We start from the raw sequence: 27,332 nt of genomic DNA, 5'->3' as shown, positions 1-27,332 counted from the left end.
CCAATTGTTGGGGCTGAGAGATAGCTCAGTGGTTAAGAGCACTTGCTGCTCTTCTAGAGGTCCTGAGTTCAAATCCCAGCACCCATGTGGGTGACTCACAACCATCTGTAATGGAATCTGGTGAACTCTTCTGGTATCTGTAAAGACAGAGCATTCATATATAAAATAAACAAATAAGTAAATAACAAAAAATTTTTTTTCTTCGAGATAGGGTTTCTCTATGTAGCCCTGGCTGTCCTGGAACTCACTCTGTAAACCAGGCTGGTCTCAAACTCAGAAATCCACCTGCCTCTGCCTCCCAAGTGCTGGGATTAAAGGCATGCGCCACCATGTCTGGCTTAACGTGCTTTTTAATATTAAGATTATAAATTTTAATTTCTAATCTAGAAATATTTAAACCAGACATGCTGGTTTACCATACTTGACTTTTCTTTATACAGGAAAGAAATGCTGAAAATGCAATAGAAGCTCTCAAGGAATATGAGCCTGAAATGGGCAAAGTGTATCGACAGGACAGAAAGAGTGTGCAACGAATTAAAGCTAAAGACATAGTTCCTGGTGATATAGTGGAAATCGCTGGTGAGTTGAGTTCAGTTTTATTTATTCCTAGATTATGTATTTAACATTCTTTTCTCAAGGTTCAGATTATATTTAACTTTTTGTGTTTAGATTTTTTTTGTTTTTCAATTTTATGCCTATGAGTTATTTGCCTGCTCAGGACTGTCCGTGCACTGCGCATATGCCTGGTGCCTTCGGAATCCAAAAGAGGGCATTGGATTCCTTGGAACTGGAGAAAACTGACATGTGGGCTCTGGGATTTGAACTTTGGTCTACCTGAAGAAAAGTCAGTGCTCTTATCCACTGAGCCATTTCTCTAGCCCTGTTTTTGTTTGTTTGTTTGTTTGTTTGTTTTTGTTTTTAAAAAATTATATTTTAAAATACACTTTTCATATATTTAAAAATAAAATTTTGTGACAAGTGGGTCTCTATTTTGTCCCTTTCCACTCTATATTCCTCCTTCCCTTCCTCCCCCTCCCCCCTCTTAATTTTATTGCTTGTTGGTTTGTCCTGTGCTTGGTCTGCGTGTTTGTGTCCGTGTGAAGAATTGGAGCCACTGAAACTTTAGTTACAGACGTGAGCTGCCATGTAGGTGCTGGGAATTGAAGAGCAACAAATGCCCTTAACGACTGAGCCATCTCTCTAGCCACCTCCATTTTCTTTTATATATGTATATATATTGTTGGGTTTTGTTTGTTTGTTTGTTTTTGTTTTGCTACTGCAGTTGTTTCATTTGTTTTTAGAGATAGGGTGTCTCAGTAGACAGGCTGGCCTTGAACTCAGAGATTCACCAGCGTCTGCCTCCTGGATGTTGAGATTAAAGTCTTTTTTTTTTTTTAGATTTATTTATTTATTCATTTATTATATGTAAGTACACTGTAGTTGTCTTCAGACACATGAAGAGGGCGTCAGATCTCTTTATGGATGGTTGTGAGTCACCATGTGCTTGTTGGGATTTGAACTCGAGACCTTTGGAAGAGCAGTCAGTGCTCTTAACCGCTGAGCCATCTCACCAGCCCCAATTAAAGTCATTTTTAAATATTTAAAAAATAGGCAAGTTAAATATTCAAAAAACTAAGTTGACTATTAAAAAGTAAAAGAGATGAACTTTACAATTTGAATATAGTTAGTAGTCATTCCCTACGTTCACGACTAAGTTCGTTTGGCCTATTTCTGAATCCTTCATGGCCAGTGCTGACACCCTGCTAGTTAGCCACTTCTGCACATCAATCGTGGAAAGCTTGGGCAGAGCTTTGGCCTAGTACCCATGTGCTCGCTTGGATTTTGATCGTTCTAAGAGGTACAGAACAGAGAGAAGTAGATTTTACATAGATATATTTTTAAGCCTCTTGTACCCCTTTCTTTCTAGACATGTCCTAGTATTCTGTAATGCTGACCAAAACATGAAATCACATCTTTATCCTAGGATTTGCTCTGCAGAACAGCTAGTAAATGTGTTCAGGAATAGGCACTTAAGTGAGAGGATATTTTACAATCTTACAAAATTTTGGTTAAAAGCCACCAGCTGCTCTAAATATGTCCTATTCAACTTTTCTAGTTGAGGAAAATTACTCACTGTAGTTTCTAAAGTAATTACATGATAAACATATATATGGTATGTACATAAGTCAATTTCAATTTGTTGGTGGCTCAGGTCAGTCTTTTTAGCATCTTAGTTGAGATGGTTGACATGCCATACAACCTTCTCTTCCACTACAGAGTTCTGTAACCAACGTTAATTCCAGACATTGATCCATTCGGGGAAAGTTATCTTTTCTAGCAACTGTTCCTTGTCTTTCACTGTTCCCTAGCAACAGCTTGCTTGACTCTCCTGGGTTTACTTATTCTAAGATGTTAGACACAGTAATAGTGCTTTGAGAGCCAGATACACGTATGTGTAAAAGTAAAAATAAGTTAAAAAAATTAAATTTTAATTATGAGCTAATAACTTTTGTAAGAGTTTGTATGGATATTACAGGTGGCTTATGTAAACCTTTGAACCATCTAGAACACGTGGAGTCATAAAACTGACTAGGCAAAAAGTAAGAGAACAACTACTATCATGTATTATTTCTACATTCCTTTTTTTTTGGTTTTTTGAGACAGGCTTTCTCTGTGTAGCCCTGGCTGTCCTGGAACTCACTCTGTAGACCAGGCTGGCCTCGAACTCAGAAATCCGCCTGCCTCTGCCTCCTGAGTGCCGGGATTAAAGGCGTGTGACACTACGCCTGGCTCTCTATATTACTTTTAATACCAGGAAATTAATTCTGATGAATGGAAACAAAAAGTAGTAAAGCTATACTTAATCTTACAGTAAGGGAACATCAGTGGTTTTAAATTTTCTGAATTAATCTGAATTTTACAAATGTGAATTAAGCTATAATAGAAAAATAGTCTCTGAATTTAGGATTTGGCAGTGGCTTTGATGTATGTCCTAGGGGCTTATTTATTCAAGGGCACTGGGTTTGTTAAGATTTATTTATTTTATGTTTATGAATGAGTACACTGTAGCTGTACAGATGGTTGTGAGCCATCTTGTGGCTTCTGGGAATTGAACTCAGTACCTCTGCTTGCTCTGGCCCTTTTCAACATTTCTGATCAGCATGCAGAGCCCTGGGTGGTCTCCGGGTATGGGTGTTCACTCTCCTTTCTCCCCATTTTTTTTTTTTAAAGATTTATTTATTATTATATGTAAGTACATTGTAGCTGTCTTCAGACACACCAGAAGAGGGTGTCAGATCTCATTATGGATGGTTGTGAGCCATCCATAATGCTGGGATTTAAACTCAGTACTCTTACGTGCTGAGCCATCTCACCAACCCCAAGGGCACCGTTTTCAACACTGTTTTGGTAACAGGGCTGTCGATAGCACAGAGCATAAATTGCTCCTGTCCTGAAGCATCCTCTGGAATGAGCTCTATTATACAAGTGATAAAAATGACACAATCTTAACAAAAAATTGCCTTAAGCCTTCTGTAAGAAATATTTTATATTTCCTAAAATGAAAACTAATTGCTTAGTAACAGGGACAGCATTTTCCAATAATTCAGTAATAATGAGGAATAATTCATAAACCTGACTATTTAAAGACTAGTAATAAGATTTAGTATTATAAAGTTATCTTCAGTGAGGTGGCACACACCTTTTGTTCCAGCCCTTGGGAGGCAGAGGCATGAGGGATCTCTTGAGGACTGCCTGGTGTACATATTGCATTCCAGGACAGACAGAGCTACATAGTGAGACTCTGTCTCAACCACACACACACACACACACACACATGACTTTGCTAGGCAGTTGAGTACAAAGCAAGGTTATGTAATAGATAACCCAACTCATTTAAGAAAACCAGCATTGTCTTCCTCTGCTTCACATGGGACAGAGAAAATTCACCTCTACAGAATTAGGCAGTTACAACGAATTCTTTGAGATAGTTTCCTATAGCACTGACTAGTCATGAGTTCATGACTTACCTACGTCAAGCCATGAGCGCAGGGCCCTGAAATATAGGTATATACTGCCATTCCTGTCTCTGCACAGATTCTAAGGAACTTGGTGAGTCTAACATACATCTCAATTGGATAGTTATCATCATGAGGCTTGGTTGTTAGGGTTTTTTTGTTTGTTTGGTTGGTTTTTTTAAATTTCTTTTAGGAAACTGTCAAAGTTGAACCAGCCTAGCTTTGTATATTTAACAAACATCTAATCTTATGAGCTCACCAGCCATGAGAGCAGAGAGCAGGGCATTACATGGGATTAAGCTTTGGTCTTTATGTTGGTGTACGTCCTTACTGTATAGACCAGGCCAGGTTTGAACTCAAGATCTTCTGCCTGCCTCAGCCTCCTGCATACTAGAATTACATGTGTGTGTGACTGTGCCAAATTGGCAGGCTTTTGGATATTTTGGGGGGTTGGTATAAATTCATTTGGTATTTTGAGCTTTGTGTCATTCACAGCAAAACCTTTTTTTCCTTTTTTTAAAGCAATCACTTTTTGTTTGATTGGTTGTTTTTTGTTTTGTTTTGTTTTTCTCCAGACAGGGTTTCTCTGTAGCCCTGGCTGTCCTGGAACTCATTCTGTAGACCAGGCTGGCCTGAACTCAGAAATCTGCCTGCCTCTGCCTCCCGAGTGCTGGGATTAAAGGCATGCACCGCCACTGCCAGGCTAAAGCAATCACTTAAAATGTGTTAAAAAATAACATCTCATCTCTGTAATCTAAGCACTTAGCTGACCACTAGTTTAAAAGGGAGGGAAGGTAAATTTCTGTTTTGTTTATTGGTTTTTCCAGACAAGGGGTCTCTGCATAGACTTGGCTGTCTGGAAACTATGTTGATGAGGCTGGCCTGTGAACTCACAGGTGCCTCTGCCCCCAAGTGCTGGGATTAAAGGCGTACACCACCATGTCCCACCTGTTGTTTATTTTGCATTATGGATGTTTTGTCTGCGTGTAGGAGCCTACAGAAGCCAGAAGAATACATTAGATCCCTTGAGACTGGAATAACAGATGATTGTGAGCCTCTATGTGGGTACTAGGGATTGAACCTGGGTCCTATGGAAGAGAAGATAGTATTCTTTAACTTCTGAGACACTTATGCATCTTTACAGCCCTGTTTTTAAGTACAAAACCAAACGCTTTTGGTTGGTTTTGTTTAGAGCAAAACCTAACTTTATGGGCAGGTTGATTATTTAAGTCTCAAATGGAGCTGGGTAATTTCTACATTTCTAAAAGTTCCTAAAAGTCTGTCCCAGGATCCTGTGGGGAGCTAGAGAGATGGCAGTTAAGAATGACTACAACTGGGGCTGGTGAGATGGCTTAGTGGGTAAGAGCACCCGACTGCTCTTCCGAAGGTCCAGAGTTCAAATCCCAGCAACCACATGGTGGCTCACAACCATCCGTAACGAGATCTGGCGCCCTCTTCTGGAGTGTCTGAAGATAGCTACAGTGTACTTACATATATAATAAATAAATAAATCTTAAAAAAAAAAAAAAAAGAATGACTACAACTTTTGTAGAATACCAGAGTTCAGTTCACAACTTCAGTTCCATGGATTCCTCTGGCCTCTGTGGATAGATACCTGCATGTACATAGTGCATATAAATTCAGACAGGCATATATGTGAGCATACACAGAGAAACACAAAAGATACAAGAAAAATTAGTTTTCCAAGATAAGATTCACTATTTTGCCCTGGTTGGCCTGGAACTCAGATTATCTATCTCTTCAAAAGTGTAAATGTACGCCGGGCGTGGTGGCGCACGCCTTTAGTCCCAGCACTAAAGGCAGAGGCAGGCGGATTTCTGAGTTCCAGGCCAGCCTGGTCTACAAAGTGAGTGCCAGGACAGCCAGGGCTACACAGAGAAACCCTGTCTGGAAACCCCCCCCCCCCAAAAAAAAGTGTAAATGTGTGCAGACCACATTAAAATTTTAAGTGTGGTTTAAGCAGTAATTATCCTGTTTAAGCAGTTTACAGTTAAGCAATTTAATGAGATACTAGTTTTTTCTTTACAGAAGTTGAGATTTAGTTATGTTTTATATATATGTATCTATACATATATGTGTATACACACACACACACACACACACACACTTTCACATACATCTCCATACCCCAGGAGGGCCTTCTGATCCACTGTGTGGGTGCTGGGATTTGAACTCAGGATCTCTGAACGAGGAAACCAGTGTTCTTAACCTCTAAGCCATCTCTCCAACACATAGATTTTCATGTGTTTATAATTGTCGAGCTGAACCAGAGAGATGGTGCAGTGCATAAAGCAATTGCTATACAAGGATGAGGATAGGAGTTAAGTGACCACTACCCACATAAAACATGGGAATGTATGGCCTCTCCTCTGTCAGCAGGTAAGAAAAAGGAATCCCCATACCAGGTTGGCTAGCTATACTAGTTAAGGTGAGCTCTGGGTTCAGCATGGGATTCATGCTCAGTAAATAAAGTGGGGAATGGTTGAGGATGACATCTGATGTGAACCTCAGGCTTCCACACACATATATGTCCTGTCCCCTAAATTTTTTTAAAAGTAAAACTTATAATAAAGGGAAAAAAAAAAAGCCACAGAAACGACCAAGGAAAGCATTGAGCATGTCTGTAAAGTTGTTTCATAGTGAGGGATGTGAGGGAACAGTGCTACCTAGAGATAAAGGTATCTAGATAAAGGTATCTAGATTCAGGTAACACTAGAAATAATATTGATTGTTCCTAAAAATCAAGTCCTAAATTCCTCATGCTAACTTGTATGTCAAGAGAGGCAAGGACTGGAGATGAGCTCAGCATTTATCGTAGTCACTGCCCTTGAAAAGGCCCACCCAGCTTGGGTACCTCACAACTGCCTGTAACTTCAGCTCCACAAAGCTGTCAGCGCATGATGGCTCAGATATAACTCCAGTTCAAGGGGCTCTGACACCCAGTTCCAGGGGATCCAACACCTCTTGGCCTTTGCAGACAGACAACAGACATACATGAGGTACCCATGAATACAGGCAAAAGACCACCATATACATAAAATAAATGTGAATCTCTTTTGAAAGGGCAAAATACTTTTGAAAAATGAGAGTAGATATATTAAGCAGAGTGCTTTGAGGGCAAGACCCTTTAACACTATGAGGACAGGTCATAAGACACTGAGAGGACTATGGGAGGTTCCCCACCCCCACACACCCCTCAGACCATGACAGACCAGTTGATCTTGAAGCTTGACCTGATTACATGGGGCTGGCATTTCCTGATTTCCTGTAATCACTCCTCCCGCTTCATGACTAATAGTCAGTGTAAGTCTTTCCATTCTTGCCATGGAGGTTAAGACTTTGGGGGAAAAAACAGCTTTGAAAAGAAAAAAAACCAACAACAACCACAGGAAAGGGATCACTTTTGCTAAGATATTGTGACTTGGAAAAATACAGTGTTTAAGCTTTGTTTGTGTTAGAACATGTAGAGAATTTGGGGAGGTGGCTGGAATGTGAGGATAGAATGGTGTAATTCCTGCTTCCATGAATTAATTTGACCTCCAGAAGTGAAAGATGTTCATAGCTCAACGTTCAGTTTCAGGGCTTTCTGAACTCCACCTGTTGAGGTACATGTCCACCCACTCCAACCCCAAGTGCTTGGGATTAAAGGCATGCACCACTGCACCCAGCTAAAATTAAAATACTTTTTATTCACCCACATACATGTATACTTAAACTGTTTTCCTTGCATATATTATTATTTATGTTTACCTTAAGTAAAACAAGATGTTTAAGTATTCTTACTTAAATCTCCTTGTAAGGTAAAGAAAACTTTCATTCATTTGTAAATTATCACAAAATAATTTTTAAAAACTGACTCTTAACTGTATTCTTGGTAGACTAACCTTTAAATTGTATTTTTGTTCAGAGTGAAAATCAGTATTGTTATGGAAAGGAAAGAGCTAAGAACTTACAGAGCCAAGAACTACATGTGAGCAGAGTCAGGTGTTAAGCAAATGGAAGGAGGTTTATAACAGATGCTCTCATTCTTCCTGCCTCAGCCCAAAGAGAGGAAAAAAAATGTGGAGGAAAAAATTGCAGAGCACTCCCTTGGCAAGAATAAGAACTTTCCACTACCACGTGCCCTCAGGCGCTCACTAGCCCATTAGGGAACATCACTGGATGTGATCAGCAGTGTTGCCTTGCCTGCTTCCCAGGCATAGCCCTGTCTGAAACTCACAGAAGCCTGTGGTGTAAAGACAATTGTTATTTTTCCTTTGAAAAATATTAAACAGATCTTTACTTTCATAGATTTATTTTTTAAAGCTCCTTAATATATCTGTCCTGATGTGCATCCAAACAGACCCTTAGCAAAAGATGTGAAGCAGTCATAACAAGTTAGAGGAAGTCTTTCATTAATTGAGCTTCCTGAAGTAAAACTCTCTACTTCCTGGCCTTGGTAAAACAAGGTCATGGGTTGGCCAAGATGATGCAAAGGCTCTCTAGCTGAGAGAATGCTAGCACATAGTGGGTTATAAAAACTAACTTCCTTCATGTCTTTCCACAAAGAGATGATCTTGTAATGGAAGGAGCATAATCATACAGCTTTAAGTTCTAAGCAGTTGGGCTTTCACTGCGGAAGCTAGTATTTCTGGTATGCAAGAAAATGTAATACAGACTGTTCTAAAAAGTTCTTTTCAGAATCTGAACCTGTGCTTATGAGTATTTTCCCTATATATTTTTTTAATTGTATTTCTATGTCTATGTCCATGTTCGTGTGTGTGTGTGTGTGTGGCATATGTGTACAAGAATAAGAGAACAAGTTAGGAGTTCACTGTCTTATACAGTGTGGGTCCTAGGGATTAGACTTCCAGTTGTCAGGCTTGGTGGCAGTTGATTTTAGCTGCTGAATCACCTTGGTAGCCTGCCTTGTATTAAATTTTTACACTTGATCTTAGCTAAAAGGCTGGAAAGTGATGTAAGAAATGAGTCAGCAGAGGAAAATGAATGGATAGATTCAGTTCAGCCCTGTCTGCCTGAAACTCACTATGTAAACCAGCCTATACTGTCTTTGAACTCCATGGAGATCTACCTGCCTCCCAAGAGCTGGGGTTAAAAGCTTGGGCTACCATACCTGGCATCAGGTGTTGCCTCTTTATTCATAAGTCTGATATATGTTTTTATTTTGTCTTTTAAACTGTTAAACTGAAGTTCTTTGTAGATAAAGTCACTGTCACCATGATCCAGCACAAGTTGAATTACAAACAATACTCCTTTCCATAGGAGAAAGTATGGTGCAGGCTTAGTTTTAACATGCAAATGTAGAGTCTGGCAGATCTTTGTGAGTTCAAAGACACTTAGGACAGCTATGGCCCATGGAGACCTTGGCTCAGAAACAACAATGCTTGAAGAAGTAGTGAGACAGAAAACAGTACCCCATATTCTTAATAAATGAAGGATTTTAAAATAAAGGAAATTACTCACCCAATAAACGGGACTATAAAATAGGCCTGTGGCTTCAGAAAATCTACCACCCATGGAATTCTAGAAAGAATCCAATCCTTATGGTGGTCAAGCACACCTTTCATTCCAGCAGTTGGCAGACAGGAAGGTGAATCTCTAGGTCCGATGCCAGCCAGGGCTACATAGACAGACCCTGTCTCAGAGGAGAGAAAGATAGAAGAAAATACACCTCTAGGGCTGGAGAGATGGTTAAGATTACTGACTGCCTTTCCAGAGGTCCTGAGTTCAATTCCCAGCAACTACATGGTGGGTCACAACCCTCTGTTATTGGATCCAATGCTCTCTTCTGTTGTGTCTCAAAACAGTGGCAACAGTGTACTCACATATATAAAATAAATCTTTTTTTAAAAAAAGAAAATGTACCTGGAAACTTTTCTAAGAGGAATCTGTTCATGTCAGCATCTAATTGACAATTTAATCAAAATCCCATTGGATCCTTTTTATATGATTGTCCAGTAATGTCCCACAGGCATCCAAACCTGGGAGGTTGAGAGGTAATCTGGTCGCCTCCTTGGAGTGTGAATTGTTAATGTATAGAAAGTAAGAAGATAGGGTTGGCTTTGTTTGTTACTTTGCTCTGTTTTGTTTTGTTTTGTTTAAGATGTATTTATTTATTTTATGTATATGAGTACACTGTAGCTGTATAGATGATTGTGAGCCATCATGTGGTTGCTGGGAGTTGAACTCAGGACCTTCGAAAGAGCACTTTGCTCTTAACCGCTAAGCCAACTCACCAGCCCTGTTATTTTGTTTTGGCTCTAGATAGTTAACTTCAGTGTTAAATTAAGCCAAAGTCATTTCCTATATATTATAGGCAACTTACTTTTCTTCTACTCGAGAAGATAATCATACTGAAAAAAGTTGTAGAAATAATATCTGATGGTTGAGTATAGTGTCTGGAGACTACACATTAAACACCCTAACAGCCTCATTCCTTGCTGTTTGAGACCATAGAGGTGGATAAAATTATTACCTTTTTTTTTTTTTTTTTTTTAATTGTCCAAGACCAGTTTAAAGATCTGGTCCTCAGGGATCATTTGGGCATGAGAGGAACTTTTAATCTTATTTAATCCATTAATCTTAATTAATCTTTCTTTTACTGGTTATTCCATCTATGTGAGGATAAATCAAAGGCCTTGTTTGACAACTGTTGCACTAGGAAGTAAGTAGGAAGTTTCCTGTTTGTTAAGGCTCTTTCTGTAGTGTGGACATTGATTAGCATTCACCACAGGAGGTCTCCTTGGACACACCCTGTACCTAGCTGGCTTTGGGGACCAAGGCTGAAAGTCCTCCTTTTCATCCCTCTGGCCACATTAGAAAGATCTTCCAGGAGGGTATTGAACACCCAGAAGGTCAGTTACTCCTGTCTAGTACTAAAACCAGATACTTTTAAATAAAAGTTCTTATAATTGTTGATCTTTGACCTTAGACACTTGGATATCATACATATCATCTCAACTTTATCATTTATGTACCTTAAATTACTCAAAACTAACTTGCATGAGATTTCTACTTTTCCATTCTGGAAACATCCATCAATATAGATTTTTTTCCTCTTATTAAAATTTCTTTATTAAAATACAGTCTTTTAAATATTTTGTTTACTGGTGTCCTTTCTTAACAACATGAGAAAATAGAATTACTGATGTCTCTGTTTTTTGAGGATTTCTCCTTGGTTGGAGGAAGGTGACTAAAGCGGTGTCTGTCACCCTGAGAACTAGTCAGTTTCTTAGGCTTACTTAGAATTGTCAAGAAGTTACTAACAGGGGTGCAGGTGACATAAAAGCCACACTGGAAAGTCTTTACCCAGGATGTAGCCGTGCTTTCCCATAGCCACACAGGTAGCTCTCCCTTTCTCTAGGTTTCCCAGTCTGTCACCCCAGATCCTCCATAACATCTTGAGGCTTTGTATGATTGTGGTCTCATTATAAAGCCAGCTGGGATGGCCCTGTCCATCTCCTCCTTTTGTTAAGGAGTATAACATTTAGCCTGTCACTTAACTTAGAGCAGAAGCCCTGCACTCTAAGAAATAGACACATTTACTTTTAACCTTATCTGTAGGGCAGATGACCTGCTGTCAGTAGAGTTTTTTAAGTTTTCTATATGAACATACATATTAAGTATGAAGTAAACACTATAAACACTCATATTACTTTGTTTTGGGTTTGTTCATTTGTTTTCTTAAAAACTGAGTAACCACATAGAACCACCATTTTCTCTTGGGCAGGGGTGAAATGCTCCCTCGGATGAAAGAGCTCCAGATTTTAGTTGGACCTTTTGTGCAAAAGAAAAAGATCAATGAGGCAGCAGTTCAATTCAGCCCTGAGGCACAGAGGGGGGGGAGGCTGGTTGAGAAGAGAAAGGGCTGGGAGAAAGATGTGACAGAGAAGGACTGGATGTATATATTGTAGAAGGTGTCAATCAACATTGTTTTCTCAATGAGTAACAGTCTTCATATTAGGGGAAGAGTCATTGACTTTATAATGCTATCATAAATGTCTTCATTTAGCATGTATGTTTAGGTATTGGTTTTACCTTACTCTAATGTTGTGTTATTCAGAACTTTCATCTTGTGCATTTATTGCTGGATGTGGAGGCACAAGCTTATAATCTCAGCATTCTGGAGGCAAACAAGAGACTGAACAGAGATCTTGTTTCAAGAAAGCAAGGATTTGCCTTAATGGCCTTGGGTTAATCTTCAACACCATTGAAATGTGGCCGGGTTAGAGGGATGGTTTGTCAGTTAGAAACACCACCTGCTCTAACAGAGGACCAAAGTCAGACAGAGTCCTAGCTGGCACCTATGTTGGGTAGCTTCCCACCATCTGCACTCTGAGCTCCGAGGGATCTGATGCCTCTTCCTTGACCTCCATGCACACACATATATAAGAGCATAGACATACACCCCACTTCTCTTCCCCCTTGGGGCAGGTGAGGATAGGGTTTCACTATGGCTGTCTTGAATGTCCTGAAAGTCATTGTGAGAAACAGGTTGACCTCAAACTCACAGAGATCCACCTGCCTCTGCCTCCCGAGTGTTAAGGTTAAAGGCTTAGCATCATATTTTGTCCTTTGTATTTTATTGTGACGTATGTATAATGTGTGATGTCTCAGTGTGCTACAGAGTGTGGAAGTTGGTTCTCTTTCTTCTCTCAAGTCCTCAGCTTGCTCGATGAGAGCTTTACCTGATGAGCACCTTATCAGCATTATATGATTTTTTAATAATCTGTATAGGTGGTGTGCCTACTCATGTCTATTCACCATATTCCCAAAGAAGCCAGAAGAGGGCATGGGATCCCTTGGCATTGGAGTTCAAGGCAGCTATGAGCCACTATGTGAATGTTGGGAATCAAACCTAGGCTCTCTAAACGAGCAGCCAGAACTCTTAACCTCTGAGAGCTCTCTCTAGCTCTCTTAGGTGGAAGTTTGTAAAAACAGTTACCGTCTATCCCATCAATTGTAGCGCAGAGTCATGAATGACGTCAGCTGTAGATTGCTAGCACCTCTGTACCTCACTGGACAAAAAGAGTCTTGTCTGCAGCTCCCATAGGATTATTACATAAATCACCTCAGACATCAAAGGAACATTTGAAATTTTTCCATTTAGAGTTATACTTTCAGTTGACCTTGTACTCATTTCACAATGTTAAAAGGCCCAGGGAATTAGATTAATTTGTGACATGCAGAAATAATGGTAGTAGTATGGCATACCACTAAGTACTTTGGCTGAGCAAGAGGATTGCCATAAGTTCAACACTAGTAAGAGACTGTCTTAAAAAATACCTAGTTTAAAAAACAGAACCATACATTCCAGGACAGCCACATGCCCAGGAGAAGTTGGCCAACACAAAACTAACTAGTATTTTTGTGAGGTTTTTAATTTTTATTTTGTCTTGTTTGGGTATTTTTTTTATCTTAGTTTTTTGTTTGATTTGATTTGATTGTTTTATCGGAGAGGAGGGGGTATTTTATTTTTGTTTTTGTTTTGTGAAAGAGCATAAAGTTGGTGGGTGGGGAGCTAGGGAGAATCTGTGAGGAGAAAACATGATCAAACATATTGTATGAAAAACTCAAATGTAATCAGAAACAAAACCAGAGTCGCTAAGATGGATTAGCAGTAAAGGTGTCTGCTGCCTTCTGATGACCTGAAGTCAGTCCGTGGGACCCACATGATAGCAGACAACTGACTTCTGAAAGATAACCTGTGACCTTCACACTGGGATGTCCCACACATACAAAATACGTAAAAATGTAATGCAAATGTTAAAACCTAAAACAAGAAAAGAATGTTGTTTTGTAATTTAGTGATTTGTTTGTTGAGACAGGGTTTCACAGCTTAGCCTGACTTGCCTGAAATCCAGAGACCCATGTTTACCCGCAGAGTCCTGGTATTGAAAGCATGCAACTGTCACACCTGGTCTTGAACTTGTTGTTGTTGTTGTTGTTTTGTTTTAATGTCATAATCATTTGGGTGTACTCCCTTTGGTATACCGTGAACAAAGTACATTAAAGTGGAAGATTTGTGTTACTCAGTTGGAATGTTGCTCTTGGTTGCATAAGCATTTCCAGCAGGAATTCTACCTTCACCTGTGTGTGTCCCTGTAGTCAAATGCAAGGATGATCTTAACCCCAGGAGATCTTGGACCTACTAGCTTTGTGTGCTGCCTTGCTTTCCTAGGCGTAGGTCATTTCATGCACTAAAACAGCAGGGGTTGCATGTAGATTCGGTTCATATCAGAGATTTATATTACAATTCCTAACAGTAGTAAAATTACAGTTATGAAGAAGCAACAAAATATTATGGTCGAGGAGAGTGCCACACACAGCATGAGGAACTGGACTAAAGGGATTAAGCATTGAGAAGGTTGAGAGCCACCACAGCAGGAAAGTTTTTAAAAAGTTAGCTATCTCCTTGGAGAAGGGCTAACAAGTGCAGGGCATACTTCTAGGATAGGATGGCTGCTTTGGCATTTTCTAGACCACTTTGCTGGGAAGTTTTGTACTTTGAGGCTGGAGGCAGTCCCAGGCACTGCTAAGCAGGCTGTCTTCTGAGCACAGCCAGTTCCCATCCTCTTTTAAGTTCCACTAAATGGGCACATTAGTTCTATTGCAGAGAAGACTACAGCTCTGGGTGCTATTCTCAGGGAGTACATAAAGCTTGGGTTTGTCCCTTACTCGGTGCTTTATACTCACCAAGTGCTCAGCTAGGAGCCCTGTGGGGCTATTACAGGAACTCTACCCAGGAAACAGATTGTTGACTGAAAGATCTTCAGGTTATGCAAGAGATTTATTTATTAGGTAATTTAAAAGGTACTAAAGGTTATAGGGTGAAATGTCTCTCTCCACTGTGGCCTGGAAACCCAGTGGTGCTGTTTTTTAAACACTACACCACTATCAGCTGTGTGTGTGTGGTTATCTTTTCTGATTCCCATGTGGTATACAGGTACCTTAGGAAATTTTCACCATAGTGAATATAAAGTGGTCACAGCTTTCACTGCTTATAAATATTTTGAGCAAAGTCATAAAATTAGGCTTTATAAAAGTATAATGTTGGCCTGGAGAGATAGATGGCTCAGCGGTTAAGAGCACTGCTCTTCCAGAGGTCCTGAGTTCAATTCCCAGCAACCACATGGTAGCTCACAACCATCTATAATGAGATCTGACTCCCTCTTCTGGGATATGTCTGAAGACAACTACAGTGTACTTATATTAATAAATAAATCTTTAAAAAAAAAAAAAAAAGAATGTTGCAGCTTTGAGACAGCAACAGAAGTCCTGTCCATGTTTCATTTCCCTTGTATCCTGATTTCCGTGTCTAGGAGCACAGGTAAACTAGCTAGTCATACTTAGCTAGTCATACTCTGTGACACGGAATACTGGATGAGCTCTTTATATACATGGTTCTTCTTTAGCACTGGGAGAATTTTCATTAATTTCTGCATTTGTCTTGCTTTTTACATTATTTGGGCCTGGCATGGTGGCTCACGCCTTTAATCCCAGCACTCAGGAGGCAGAGGTGGGCGGATTTGTGAGTTCGAAGCCAGCCTGGTCTACAAAGTGAATTCCAGGACAGCCAGGGCTATACAGAGAAACCCTGTCTTGGGGGGAAAAAAAAAACCAAAAAACAAACAAACATTATTTGGAGGTCTGGGGACAACTTAAGACAGTCTGCTCTCTCCTTCCATTGTGGGGATCAGATCTGCCTTCAAGTGACTACCCACTGCACAATCTCACTGACCTACCTCCTACCTCTAGCTTTTTACTTAATTTTTTAAGATTTGTGTTATTGTGTGTGTGAGATGTGGGAAGAGAGGACAACTTTGTCAAGTCCCCCCAACCCCCATGGGTTCTGAGAACTGAATCCATGGAACTCTCATTTCTATGCTTGCATGGCAAGCTGTAATTAACAACCCATCCCCCCAGCCTTGTTTGTTCTTTCTCACCCCTATGGAAGCTGGCAGAAGTTTAGGCCTTGTGAAGTAAGAGTCATATTACCATATAGCTTCAACTCAGGTCTGTTTTCTTATTTCTTGCCACTTGGAAGGTAAAATAGCATTTCTACTGCTGTGTATTTGTTTTGTGATAGAACTACTTGTTTGTTGTCTGTGTTGCTTTTCTGATGGATGTTCCTGTGTGTGTGCGGGTGTGTCTGTGTATGTGTTCGGCCTCAGATTCAATGCACCATTGAGGGAGAGCTTGCAGTCTTGATCTTCTGGTGGGACTTACAATGTGTGTACCATAGGTAGCCACTCAGTTCTAGGGACCATGCCCTGTCTACCACCTGACCCCCAACCCCCATCTAGCTTGCTTTAAATACAGACTACATTGTAGTGTATGTTGTATTTACAAAAAGATCAAGAGAGGGGTGATATATTCTATGGAGGTGTAGTCAGGTATGGGGGAAGGGTGCCTCAGTGGGCCCATGCTAAGACATCCCTTCCCCCTGAGGGACAGCCACATAACCATATAGTATGGGGAGAGGGGAGTCAAGAGGATAGTAGAGAAGTAGAGGCCAGCCATGAGCACATGGGGAGAAAGGAGCAAGAGGGGGCAAGCGGCCCCTTTTATAGTGGGTTAGGCCTGACTGTTGCCATGTAACTGTGCTGGAGCTTAGACAGAATGCTAACAGTGTACATTGGCAATATTCTACCCTTAATCTGTTCACTCTGCTCAGAAATAGAGACGTATTTACCCGTTGTGTTGTATGCAAGGTATTTGGTTTTAAAAAGCATGTTTGATATGGAATCATTCATCTTTAGGTAACCATAAAAGTTGCTCACTTTAACTGACCACTCCCACCTTTTAATCTCTTAATTAGTTGGTGACAAAGTTCCTGCTGATATTAGATTGACATCCATCAAGTCTACAACTCTAAGAGTCGACCAGTCAATTCTTACAGGTAAGTATTTTATATATATATATATATATATATGAAAATCACTCAAATTTGAAGCCTCTTATCTCTCAGCTATATGTACCCCTTTATGGGATCCTACCCTAATCTTTCTCTAAGATACTTTATTTCTTAGTTATCATGATCCAGGGTGGAATGATATCTGCTGGCAGGGTTGGCAGGTTTAAAGAAGTGCTGGCAGGCTGGAGACATGGCTCACTGGTAAGAGCACCAACCACTCTTCCAAAGGACCTGGGTTTGATCCCCAGCATCCACAAGGCAATCACAACTCCAGCACCCTCACAGACAGACAGACATGCAGGCAAAACACCAATGCACACGGAACAAAAGAGAACCACACAGTATATTGATGATAAGCCGGGCATGGTGGCTACACTTCTAATACTAGCACTTTGGAGACAGAGGCAGGAAGATCTCTTGTGAGTTCAAGGCCAGCATGTTCTACAGAACAAGTTTAGGACAGCCAGGGCTACACAGAGAAACCCTGTCTCAACAAAACAAAACATACATATAACACTTTCTCTTCCCACCCCCATACATACATTTTTAAAAAAAAAAAATTTAAGTGCTAACCTGAATAGCAAGTAAATATAAACTTTAAAGGCTGTCAATATTTATTTAGGTTCAGTTTTAAAAGTAACTGATCATAATTCAGTAAAGTTCATGCCACCTGAAGCCCTTTTTTTTTTTTTTTTTTTTTTTTTTGATATATATATATATAAGCACACTGTTGCTGTCTTCAGACACCAGAAGAGGACATCAAGTCCCATTACAGATGGTTGTGAGCCACTATGCTGAACTCAGGACCTCTGGAAGAGCAGTCAGTGCATTAACAGCTGAGCCATCTCTCCAGCCCCAGTCCAGTCAGCTGGGCTTTAATCACTTGTTTTATACAAGCTGCTTAACTAATAAAATTCCCTTTAGCAACATCAGCTTCAAGTTATTTAAGCCATAAAATGTTACGGAAATGATTGGGTTGTGTACCTGAAATCCTCAGGGTATGTCTAGAAATAGGAGAGAAAACTGAAAAAGGTATCAGAATCTTGAAGGTTCCCTTTTTTTCCTCTTGGCTTTTTGAAGCAGGCTATCCTGTAGGCCAGGCTGTCCTATCCTGTAGGCCACTTGATATATAGCTCAGAATAACCTTGAGCTGCTCTGTCTACTGTCTGTCCTGTCCAGCAGTTGGCATAAAAGCATGTGCCGCCACTCTCGGCTTCATATACTGCTGGAGATCGATCCCAGACTTTGCATGCTAAGTAAGCACTTTGTCAGCTGAACTCCATTCCCAGCCCAACTGAATGCTATACTAAACATAGGTCAGACAAATCACTGTATCTTTGGCTCTTCCAAGAATATTTCAGGATGTTATTTCAACATTAGTCTTTATTTTTAAAATTACACTTTTGTAGTCCTGACATTCTTTCCTCTGACATTAATCTCCATTACTAAGTTTTCCTAGTTTGCCTGTTTTGGATCGATTGAGCCCTTTGTTCTTTCTCCCATGTTGGAAATGGCTATGAACTTTCTTGCTTGTTTATGACTGGGTCTCACTGTGTTACTCATCCCGCAAACTGGATGTGTAGCACACGGTGGCCATAAATTTGGGACTTTACTTGCCTCAGTTCCTGTGTGCTGGGATTATAGGTATATGTTACCACAACCGCTCACATTGGCAGTGATAAACAGTGGGAATGGGGTGCTGTGGGATTGGCTATGCCGCAGATAGCGCTAACCATCCTGTCTCATAATGTGCATAGGTGAATCTGTCTCAGTCATCAAGCATACCGACCCTGTCCCTGACCCCCGAGCTGTTAATCAAGACAAAAAGAACATGCTCTTTTCTGTGAGTACTTTTATCAGATGTTGGGGGTAAGGTTTCCTGGGGGTTGAGCCAAGGGCCTCAGCTAAGAGTATACTTTTATTTGGAGATAGTCCCTGTCTTAATTAGGGTTTCTATTGCTGTGAAGAGACACCATCACCACGGCAACTTTTATAAAGGAAAATGTTTTAAAGGAAAATTAAGGGTAGCTTACAGTTCAGAGGTTTAAGTCCGTTATTATCATGGCAGGAAGCCTGGTGGTATGCAGGCAGACGTGGTGCTGGAGAGGCAGCTGGGAAAAGTTCTACATCAGGATCCTGAGGAAGCAGGAAGAGAGAGTGAACCTCAAGACCCCACCTGTTCCCAATAATGCCGCCACTCCTCATTCAAACCACCAGCATCCCAAAGTTCTCAGTTGTTTTTTCTTTTTTTACTGGCTACTCTCAGTGGCCAGACAGAAAAAAATAATCAGTTATTCCAAAGATAATTATTCTTCAGTGTGTCAGCTGTCAGAAAAAAGAAAGAAACATAGCTGGGGGAGTAATTTGCTGAAGGCACTGGCAACAAAGCAAATGAACCAAACTAGAGACTGTAAAATGGTGGCATGTGTGACTTGATATTCATTTCAGTTGCCATCTAATGAAATGATTAGTGCAAACGTGTTTAAGCCCCATTGGTAACAGTTGAGAAGTAACTGTTTATAGGTTGCAGGCATTGCTGCTGCATGTGGCTGTGATTTAAAAGAAGTCTGTGTTTGTGAAGAAAGCTCATGTGTGTTTAGTTTCTCAGTTGAAAATGAAATTTTTTCAAGTAGTATAGAAATCCATGTGCTTGATTATTTACAATCTAGCTTAGTATATTTCAAGGTGCGGGCTTTGCTGGTTAGTAGGAGCGCTTAACCACAGCAGTAAGTAGATCGCTCTAGTGAGAATGATTGCTGCCCTATCCAGGTAAGGTGGAATAGGGGGAGAACACTCACATTTCACATCTGACGTCACTGACCTCAATACTGGTACTGGAGTAGAAATTCTGAAACAGCCTATAGGGCTGATTATCCACGCTTAGCCGTGACAAAAGTGGACTGAGAAACAAACATATCCATAGTGCTGAGAGCTGCATAGAATTTGAAATTACAAAAGCGAGAGTACTGCTGAGCCCAGAGCAGATCTGTAGGCAGGTTCCATGTGTGGAGAGCCATCCTGTCCCAGGGAATGAGTAGGTGCTCTGTGGAGTCCAGGCAGTATCCGCATCAGTATTTAAGGTGGGATGTGCTGGTGCCCTCATGACCCATTTTCCTCTTCTCCCTAGGGTACAAACATTGCTGCTGGGAAAGCTATGGGAGTGGTGGTGGCAACCGGAGTTAATACTGAGATTGGCAAGATCCGGGATGAAATGGTGGCAACAGAACAGGAGAGAACACCCCTACAGCAGAAGCTAGACGAGTTTGGGGAGCAGCTTTCCAAAGTTATCTCCCTCATTTGCATTGCAGTCTGGATCATCAACATTGGGCATTTCAATGACCCGGTTCATGGTGGCTCCTGGATCAGGGGTGCCATCTACTACTTTAAAATTGCCGTGGCCCTGGCTGTTGCCGCCATCCCTGAGGGTCTGCCTGCTGTCATCACCACCTGCTTGGCTCTTGGAACTCGTAGGATGGCAAAGAAAAATGCTATCGTTCGAAGTCTGCCTTCTGTGGAAACCCTTGGTTGTACTTCTGTTATCTGCTCAGATAAGACGGGCACACTTACCACAAACCAGATGTCCGTGTGCAGGGTGAGTAAGAGGCGTCCTCTGTGATTCTTGCCTGCAGTCTGTGGGTGATCATCCCACGTGAACTAGCTCCTCCAAGTTACCCTCTGACCTCTGCATGTAGTTCCGACACACACAAATACATGGTAAAAATTAATAATTCCCCACTGTCTTGGGAAATACAGAATAGCTGTAAAGCTTATAGATTTTCATTAAAGAAATAACTGGAGGTTTCATCCTCTGTCTCTACATATGTGTGTCCAGAGGAAGCAACTATTAAACCTCCTGCTGAAGTCAGTTGCCATTTCCATAGCACGCTAAATGAAACACGATTTCTCTCTGACACATATGAGCAGATAGTTGCTTATAAGTTGCCACTTTCTGCTTTCTTCTCTTGTTAGAAGTCGTTTGAAGTAAAATAAGAAACCTTTTAATGTGCTCAGTGACCCACACATGGTCAGTCACAGTCCTACAGGTGAGGCAGCACGATCAGGATGTCAGGATTGTTCTTGACTACACAGAAAGTTTGAGGCTAGCCCAGGTTGAATGAGACATTATCTATCGGATTTAAGGAAGAAAACAGAAGAATTGAGAAGCTAATTGTTAGGGGCATATGCATATGGCATATAGACTCTTAAGTGGTGGTGAGGGTCACGTTTTCAATAAAAGATTAAGATAGATTTTTTTTTTAACAGAAAAGATAGGTGACTAACTCAGGCTTTGCTGTTTAACTTAGTAATTTGTGTAATCTTGAGTGAACCTATTTTTCCTATGATTTTTTTTCTATAAAATGAGCAGGAACACCCATGTAGCGGCACACATCTTTAATCCCAAAACTCAAGCTGAAGAAGCAAACATTATCTCTGAGTTTGAGGCCAGCTACACAGTGAAATCCTGACTCCCAAAAGGAGGTGGAGGGCGATGCCAAGCAAGCAGCTCCTAGATTGATAGACACTGATTGGGGCCTGGGTAGGAAGAGGGGCCCAGGTATTCTACAGCAGCTCTGCCTACTTTACTTGAGTGTTTTGACTCTGAACTATGAGTTTCTTCTTCTATGCCTGTTTTTAAAGTAAAACAATAGAATGATAATCTCTGGGCTACTTGATGTAGAATTCTGAGCATTTAAAAAAATCATTGGTGATTTGCTGACTTGTGAATCCCCCTATTTTTACTTGGGTTATCTTAGACTACATCACTGTTTAGACAGTTAGGTTGAAGGCTCTCTGAGCTGTTAATAGAGCAGTGCTGTGAGGGGGAACCTGGCTGAGCATTGTTCAGACTTCCTTTTTTGTTTTTTGGAGGCAGGGTTTCTCTGTGTAGCTTTAGATGTCCTGGAACTTTGTAAATCAGGCTGGCCTAGAACTCACACAGAGGTCTACCTGCTTCTGCCGCCTGAATGATATGATTAAAGGCCTGCACCACTACCACCTAGCTCAAACCACCTTCTTAAATGGCAGGATTTTTCACTGTAGACAAGGAGTTCTTGTGTGTATATCTTACATAAAACTTTTGTGTTTCCTTGTAGATGTTCATTCTGGACAAAGTGGAAGGTGACACTTGTTCCCTTAATGAGTTCAGCATAACTGGATCCACATATGCACCAATTGGAGAAGTGTGAGTAAGCTCTGTCACTATGGTGACTTCTGGTTAGACCATGAGGGGTGGGTCTAGAAACTGTTGCTGTTGACAGAGGTCTGACTTAGTGATGGACCTAAGGTATGCCGAGCAAGCCTTGCTGTGATCCCCAGAAGTTCTGAATAAACAAACAGCAGAATGTGCATAGTGACACTGTGGCAGGCACAAGATCATAGCCAGCCTGGATCTGTGAGAACCTGTCTCAGACGTGTGTGCTCTCTCTTAGACTCATAGAAAAGAAACTTTTGCTAGATGGCTGACTGGCTCAAGTTAGTGGTTTTTAATTAATAATATCTTTTGAAGCCTAGACGTTCTGGTGAAGGCTCTGTTTTGTTCTTCACTTACTGGTACACTGTTGGGTTTTGATGAAAATTTCTGGTCATTCAAACTTTTTTTGAGTCTGTTCCAATTTGTTCTTCCCAAACTCCATTTTCATCCTTGGGGATGGGGAGCTGTTACATGCCTATGGAAGTTCAGGGCCATGCTGGAATAGAAAGTGAGTTTTAGCTTCCAACAAATGAGAGTAGAGTGTAAAAAGCACTTTCTCTGTGGGTGCAGCAGTGGGAGTCCATCTCAGGACCCTTAGTGGTGGAAGGAGAGGAGGACCTTCCACAATTTGTCCTCTGCCCTCCTCTGTACATACGTGCTGCATTGTGGCATACAGCCTCTGTTTAGGTTCTGTTTGTTTTTAAACTAAAGTTGAGTCAAGCTGTGATCTAGAAATGTTTTTCTCTTTTGATAGGCAAAAAGATGATAAGCCAGTGAAGTGCCATCAGTATGACGGACTTGTAGAGTTAGCCACCATCTGTGCTCTGTGTAATGACTCCGCTTTGGATTATAATGAGGTAAGACTCCTTGTAATGTTCCGACGCTGGCTCAAGGGTAGGGTGAGTGGAATTTTATTTCTGATTTCTATTCCCTGTGGCCTGGCTGAAAAAAGGCCAGGTGCCCTTCATAGACCTGCAGCTGGGCACTACAGCTTGTTTTACTAAGATACATAGTGTGTCATGATGTTCTGACCACTGACGTGCCCTTTAAAGGACCAGAGTTCCAGCTACAAGTCTTTCTGAGAGTGAGGGTGAGGACTGTACTTTTTTTTTTTTTTAAGATGTACGTGAGTACACTGTCAACTCTCTTCAGACACACCAGAAAAGGGCAACAGATCCCATTACAGGTGGTTGTGAGCCACCACGTGGTCGCTGGGATTTGAACTCAGGACCTATGGAAGAGCAGCCAGTGCTCTTAACCGCTGAGCCATGTCTCCAGTCCCAGGACTGTACTTTTAAACACCAATTGCCATGTATCCTCGAGCACAGTCTGTAGCTTAAAGGGTTGTTTTGGTGGTATAGTGAAGAGTGATGACCAAGAGCATTTTTACAAGTTGATTAGTGGGGTTAATTATTTGCTTTCTTTTTCAAAGGTCATTAGAATAAACAGTGACCTGAAATGGTCAAGGACTTTAAATGAATAAACATCTTAATAACTCGGTTTAGTGTCTTGTGGTTGTACCGTCTTTTCTCGCATGGACTGGGGAGGACAAGCTATTCTGCTGATATTGACTTCTTTTGATAATGCAGGCAAAGGGTGTGTATGAGAAGGTTGGAGAAGCTACCGAGACTGCTCTCACGTGCCTGGTGGAGAAGATGAATGTATTTGATACTGAGCTGAAGGGGCTTTCTAAAATAGAGCGTGCAAATGCCTGCAACTCGGTCAGTATTGAGCTCAGCGTATTATGCTGTTATTCTTCATTATACTGTTGGTTTTACTGTTGTTCTTCAGCATTAGTTTCCTGATGGTCACAGTCAGGTACGATGGTTTCTCATGCCTATTCTAGAACTCACGATGCATATACCAGGAGAATTGCCACAGCCACAAATTATAGAACAAAACTCATAGACGACCAAATCACATTTTAAAAAACGGACCCAAAAAAAAAAAAAAAAAAAAACCCAGCAATCGTTAGTACATTGTCATAGGTGTATCATAAGGGCTCTACCAAGGGAGCTATCCCTAGTCCTGAGAATACCCAGCCTCTCCTGCCTGCATTTCAGTGTCTTTCTTTGTGGCCTCTTCAGTAGCATAAAGAAAATAATTGTATGCTTTTAACCTTAGAGCTGTCCCTTGCCCTAATTTTCATTTGACACACCACCACCCCCCATTTGTTTAACTCTGTGAAAAAAACTGTTGAGTGTTCATTCTGACTTTTTTCTTTTTGTTTCTTTGGTTAGTTGGTTGGTTTTTCAAGACAGGGTTTCTCTGTGTAGCCCTGGCTGTCCTGGAACTCACTCTGTAGACCAGGCTGGCCTCAAACTCACAAATCCGCCTGCCTCTGCCTCCCGAGTGCTGGGATTAAAGGCTTGTGCCATCATGCCCAGCTCATTCTCACTTCTGTTTTCTCAAATCCATTCCAGTCAGGCTCTTGCCTCCACCTATCAGTCCATCAAAACCTCTTTTGGATCACTTATAACTTTGTGCTAAATCCAGTGGTTAATTTGTTTATAACTGGTAAATGTAACAAAATAGACAAGTGAGCAGTTGTGGACTTTGGACCTGGAGATGGCTCCATGGTTAGAAGTTTAAAGGGCCTGGATTTGACTCCCTCCCCACCCCACCCCGGCACCTGAGAACTGACTGTTTCTCCTGTCCAGACGGTCAGAGGGTGTCCTCTCCTGCCTTCCATGCACCAAGCATACATGAGGTACAGACGTGCATGCCAAATTAAAACGGTGTGTCTTGGAGTGGTTAAAAGTACTGACTGCTCTCCCAGAGGACCAGCCAAGGATCGTTTCCCAGGGATCTGACATTTTCACACATGCATGTGTGCAGGCAAAACACCAAAGGTCATAAAAAATTATTAGCACTAAATAATTATTTTGAGAAACAAATAAGAAAGCTAGAAAAATGAGGGTTCTGATGTATCCCAGAAATCAACCTAATGACTACTGAGATGGAAAAGAACATTTGAACAACAATCACCAAAACTTGTTTGTTAGTTTTGTTTTGTTTTGGTTTTGGTTTTGGTTTTTTTTTTCCCCCTATTCTGTTCTTCCAAGACCTTATTTCTCAGTGTAGCCCAGGCTGTCCTGGAAGTTGCTCTGTAGACTTGGCTGTCCAGAACTCAAGATATATGCCTGCTTCTACCTCCTAACCCTAAACACCACACCCACCCGTTTTTCTTTTTCTTTCCTATTTTTTAGTTGAGGCTGGGGGTTCTTTTAGTATTTTCAAATGCATACAGATGACTCAAAATAGAAAATGCTGCTGTTACATGAAGCAAGGCTCAATAAATCATGCAGACTATATTTTTTAAAAGTCAGCTAGCCCTGATATTGAAGTGTGCATTGATAACTATCAAGTCCTATGGACTTGTTTTAGAGTGTGTATTTTGTGGATGGGAAAGGCCAGCAGCAGGCCTGTGGTTAGCATTGCTTGTCACCAGGACACAGCCTGCCATCACTGGGAAGGGAATGTCAGTGAAGAGTTGTCTACATTGGCCTTTAAGGGATTCCCTTGAGTTAATTGAAATGGGAAGAATTCTGAACTACCCTGGTAGAAGGGGCTACTAAGGACTAGTGTATATGCACTAGCTCTTTGCTCTTGACTGTGGGGGTAGTGTGTTTAATTCTCTCAGGTTCTTGCCAGATAGGCTGTGACTTTAAACAGATAAACTCCCTCCTCTTAAGTTGCCACTATCAGGATATTTCATGGCTAGCCAGGAAAGGCACTCAGGTACTTAAAACCCCAGGTTGGGAGGCTCTTGAGTTCATGGCCAACCTAACCTGGGCTATTTAGTCATCTCACAGAGTTGATATAAAGTTAGAAATTAATGCTACAATTTTCAGTTGAAAGAATGTTAACTGAAAACTAATGATTATAGGATTACAATTATAACTCAGCATGTGTTTAAGGAAGCACAGCACACACACACCCCAAGCAGTTACAATCTATCAGTCACCTTAACAGCTAAAAAGTTTAAAAGTTGATGGGTCATCTCATAACTTTCAACAATGACATAAGGATATTTTAATGCTTAATTAGAGCATTATTAAATAATCTAATAATGACCTGCATAATCCTAATGGCAAAGGACATTCAGTGGGGCAGTGGTGGGGGATGCAGGAAGCAGCCGTGAATATTGAATCACTTACACTTTTTTGGTTTTTCGAGACAGGGTTTCATTGTGCAGCCCTGGCTGTCCTGGAACTCACTTTGTAGACCAGGCTGGTCTTGAACTCAGCAATCTGCCTGCCTCTGCCTCCCGAGTGCTGGAATTAAAGTGTGCGCCACCATGCCCACCGAATCACCTACTCTTGAGTCTTGAGCATAGCCATAAGCTAGCATCAGCGTGGGCAACCCTGCCTGTCCAGGAACCACTGCTGTGCACCTCCAGACCATCATACTACAGCTATCTTTCCACACTCTTCCTCCTCTTCAGCTTGCAGCAGCTTCATGAGATTAGCCAGTCTCAAGTTGAATAAAACAGTTTTGTGGCTGCTGACAGATGTTTGCCTAGTTATTGTCTCTATAGACAGATCGATTCTACCTGTCACTCTGCTTGGCTTAGAACCTTCCGTAAGGGTGAGGAAGTTGCTCAGTGGTAATGTATTTGCCTGACATGCACAAAGCTTTATCCTGCTTAGGTAGGTAAGAAATGATGTACAGACAGGATGCGGTAGAGCCGGTGTGTCAGTCAGCGGGAGACCACTGAGTGCTTGAAGGAAACACTTGCTCTTCTGCTCCCTCATTGAAGTTCTATGTCCCCAGGCGTAGCATCTCTCCCGGGTATCTGATCTCCCCTAGCCTACAAGAAAGTAGATGGCCATTCCTAATCTCTGGCCATTTTTGTGTCTAGTCACTCCCATGCAGTCTTTGAACTGGTGGTATAACACGGAAGACTGTGCTCACTTGCTGCACCCACAGAACAGTGTGACTACAAGGTTGTGGAGAACACACTCTGGACCCACACCCTCTGCCATTGGACTAGTCAGCTAACTGGCACTGTATGATATGTGTTACATGTCTGCCTTTAAGAAATTCACTGTGTAGCTGGGGCAACCCTTGAACTTGGTATCGATCCTCCTGCTTTGGCCTCCCAGTTGCTAGGATTATAGGCATGTAGCACCACACTAGCTCTTTACACAGATTTTTTTGGTTTTTTGGGTTCTTTTGCTTTTTG

General features: G+C 41.2%; 1 protein-coding gene across 2 annotated transcripts in view; it reads left to right on the top strand.

The window, feature by feature from the left end:
- Atp2a2 (ATPase sarcoplasmic/endoplasmic reticulum Ca2+ transporting 2) overlaps positions 1–27,332 on the top strand; it is a 48,254-nt gene that overhangs the window by 12,085 nt on the left and 8,837 nt on the right. For both annotated transcript variants that reach the window (XM_085837131.1, XM_029477834.2), the window contains exons 5-11: positions 441–579; positions 16,858–16,938; positions 18,711–18,796; positions 20,081–20,545; positions 22,047–22,135; positions 22,899–23,001; positions 23,734–23,865. In XM_085837131.1, the coding sequence (XP_085693257.1) occupies positions 441–579; positions 16,858–16,938; positions 18,711–18,796; positions 20,081–20,545; positions 22,047–22,135; positions 22,899–23,001; positions 23,734–23,865 (1,095 nt within the window). The remainder of the gene's footprint in view (positions 1–440; positions 580–16,857; positions 16,939–18,710; positions 18,797–20,080; positions 20,546–22,046; positions 22,136–22,898; positions 23,002–23,733; positions 23,866–27,332) is intronic.

The sequence above is a fragment of the Mus caroli genome, unplaced genomic scaffold (genome assembly GCF_978045245.1).
Source record: "Mus caroli unplaced genomic scaffold, Mus_caroli_1 scaffold_4, whole genome shotgun sequence".
NCBI classification, from domain to species: Eukaryota; Metazoa; Chordata; class Mammalia; order Rodentia; family Muridae; genus Mus; species Mus caroli.
This window is presented reverse-complemented; position numbering and strand designations above follow the sequence as displayed.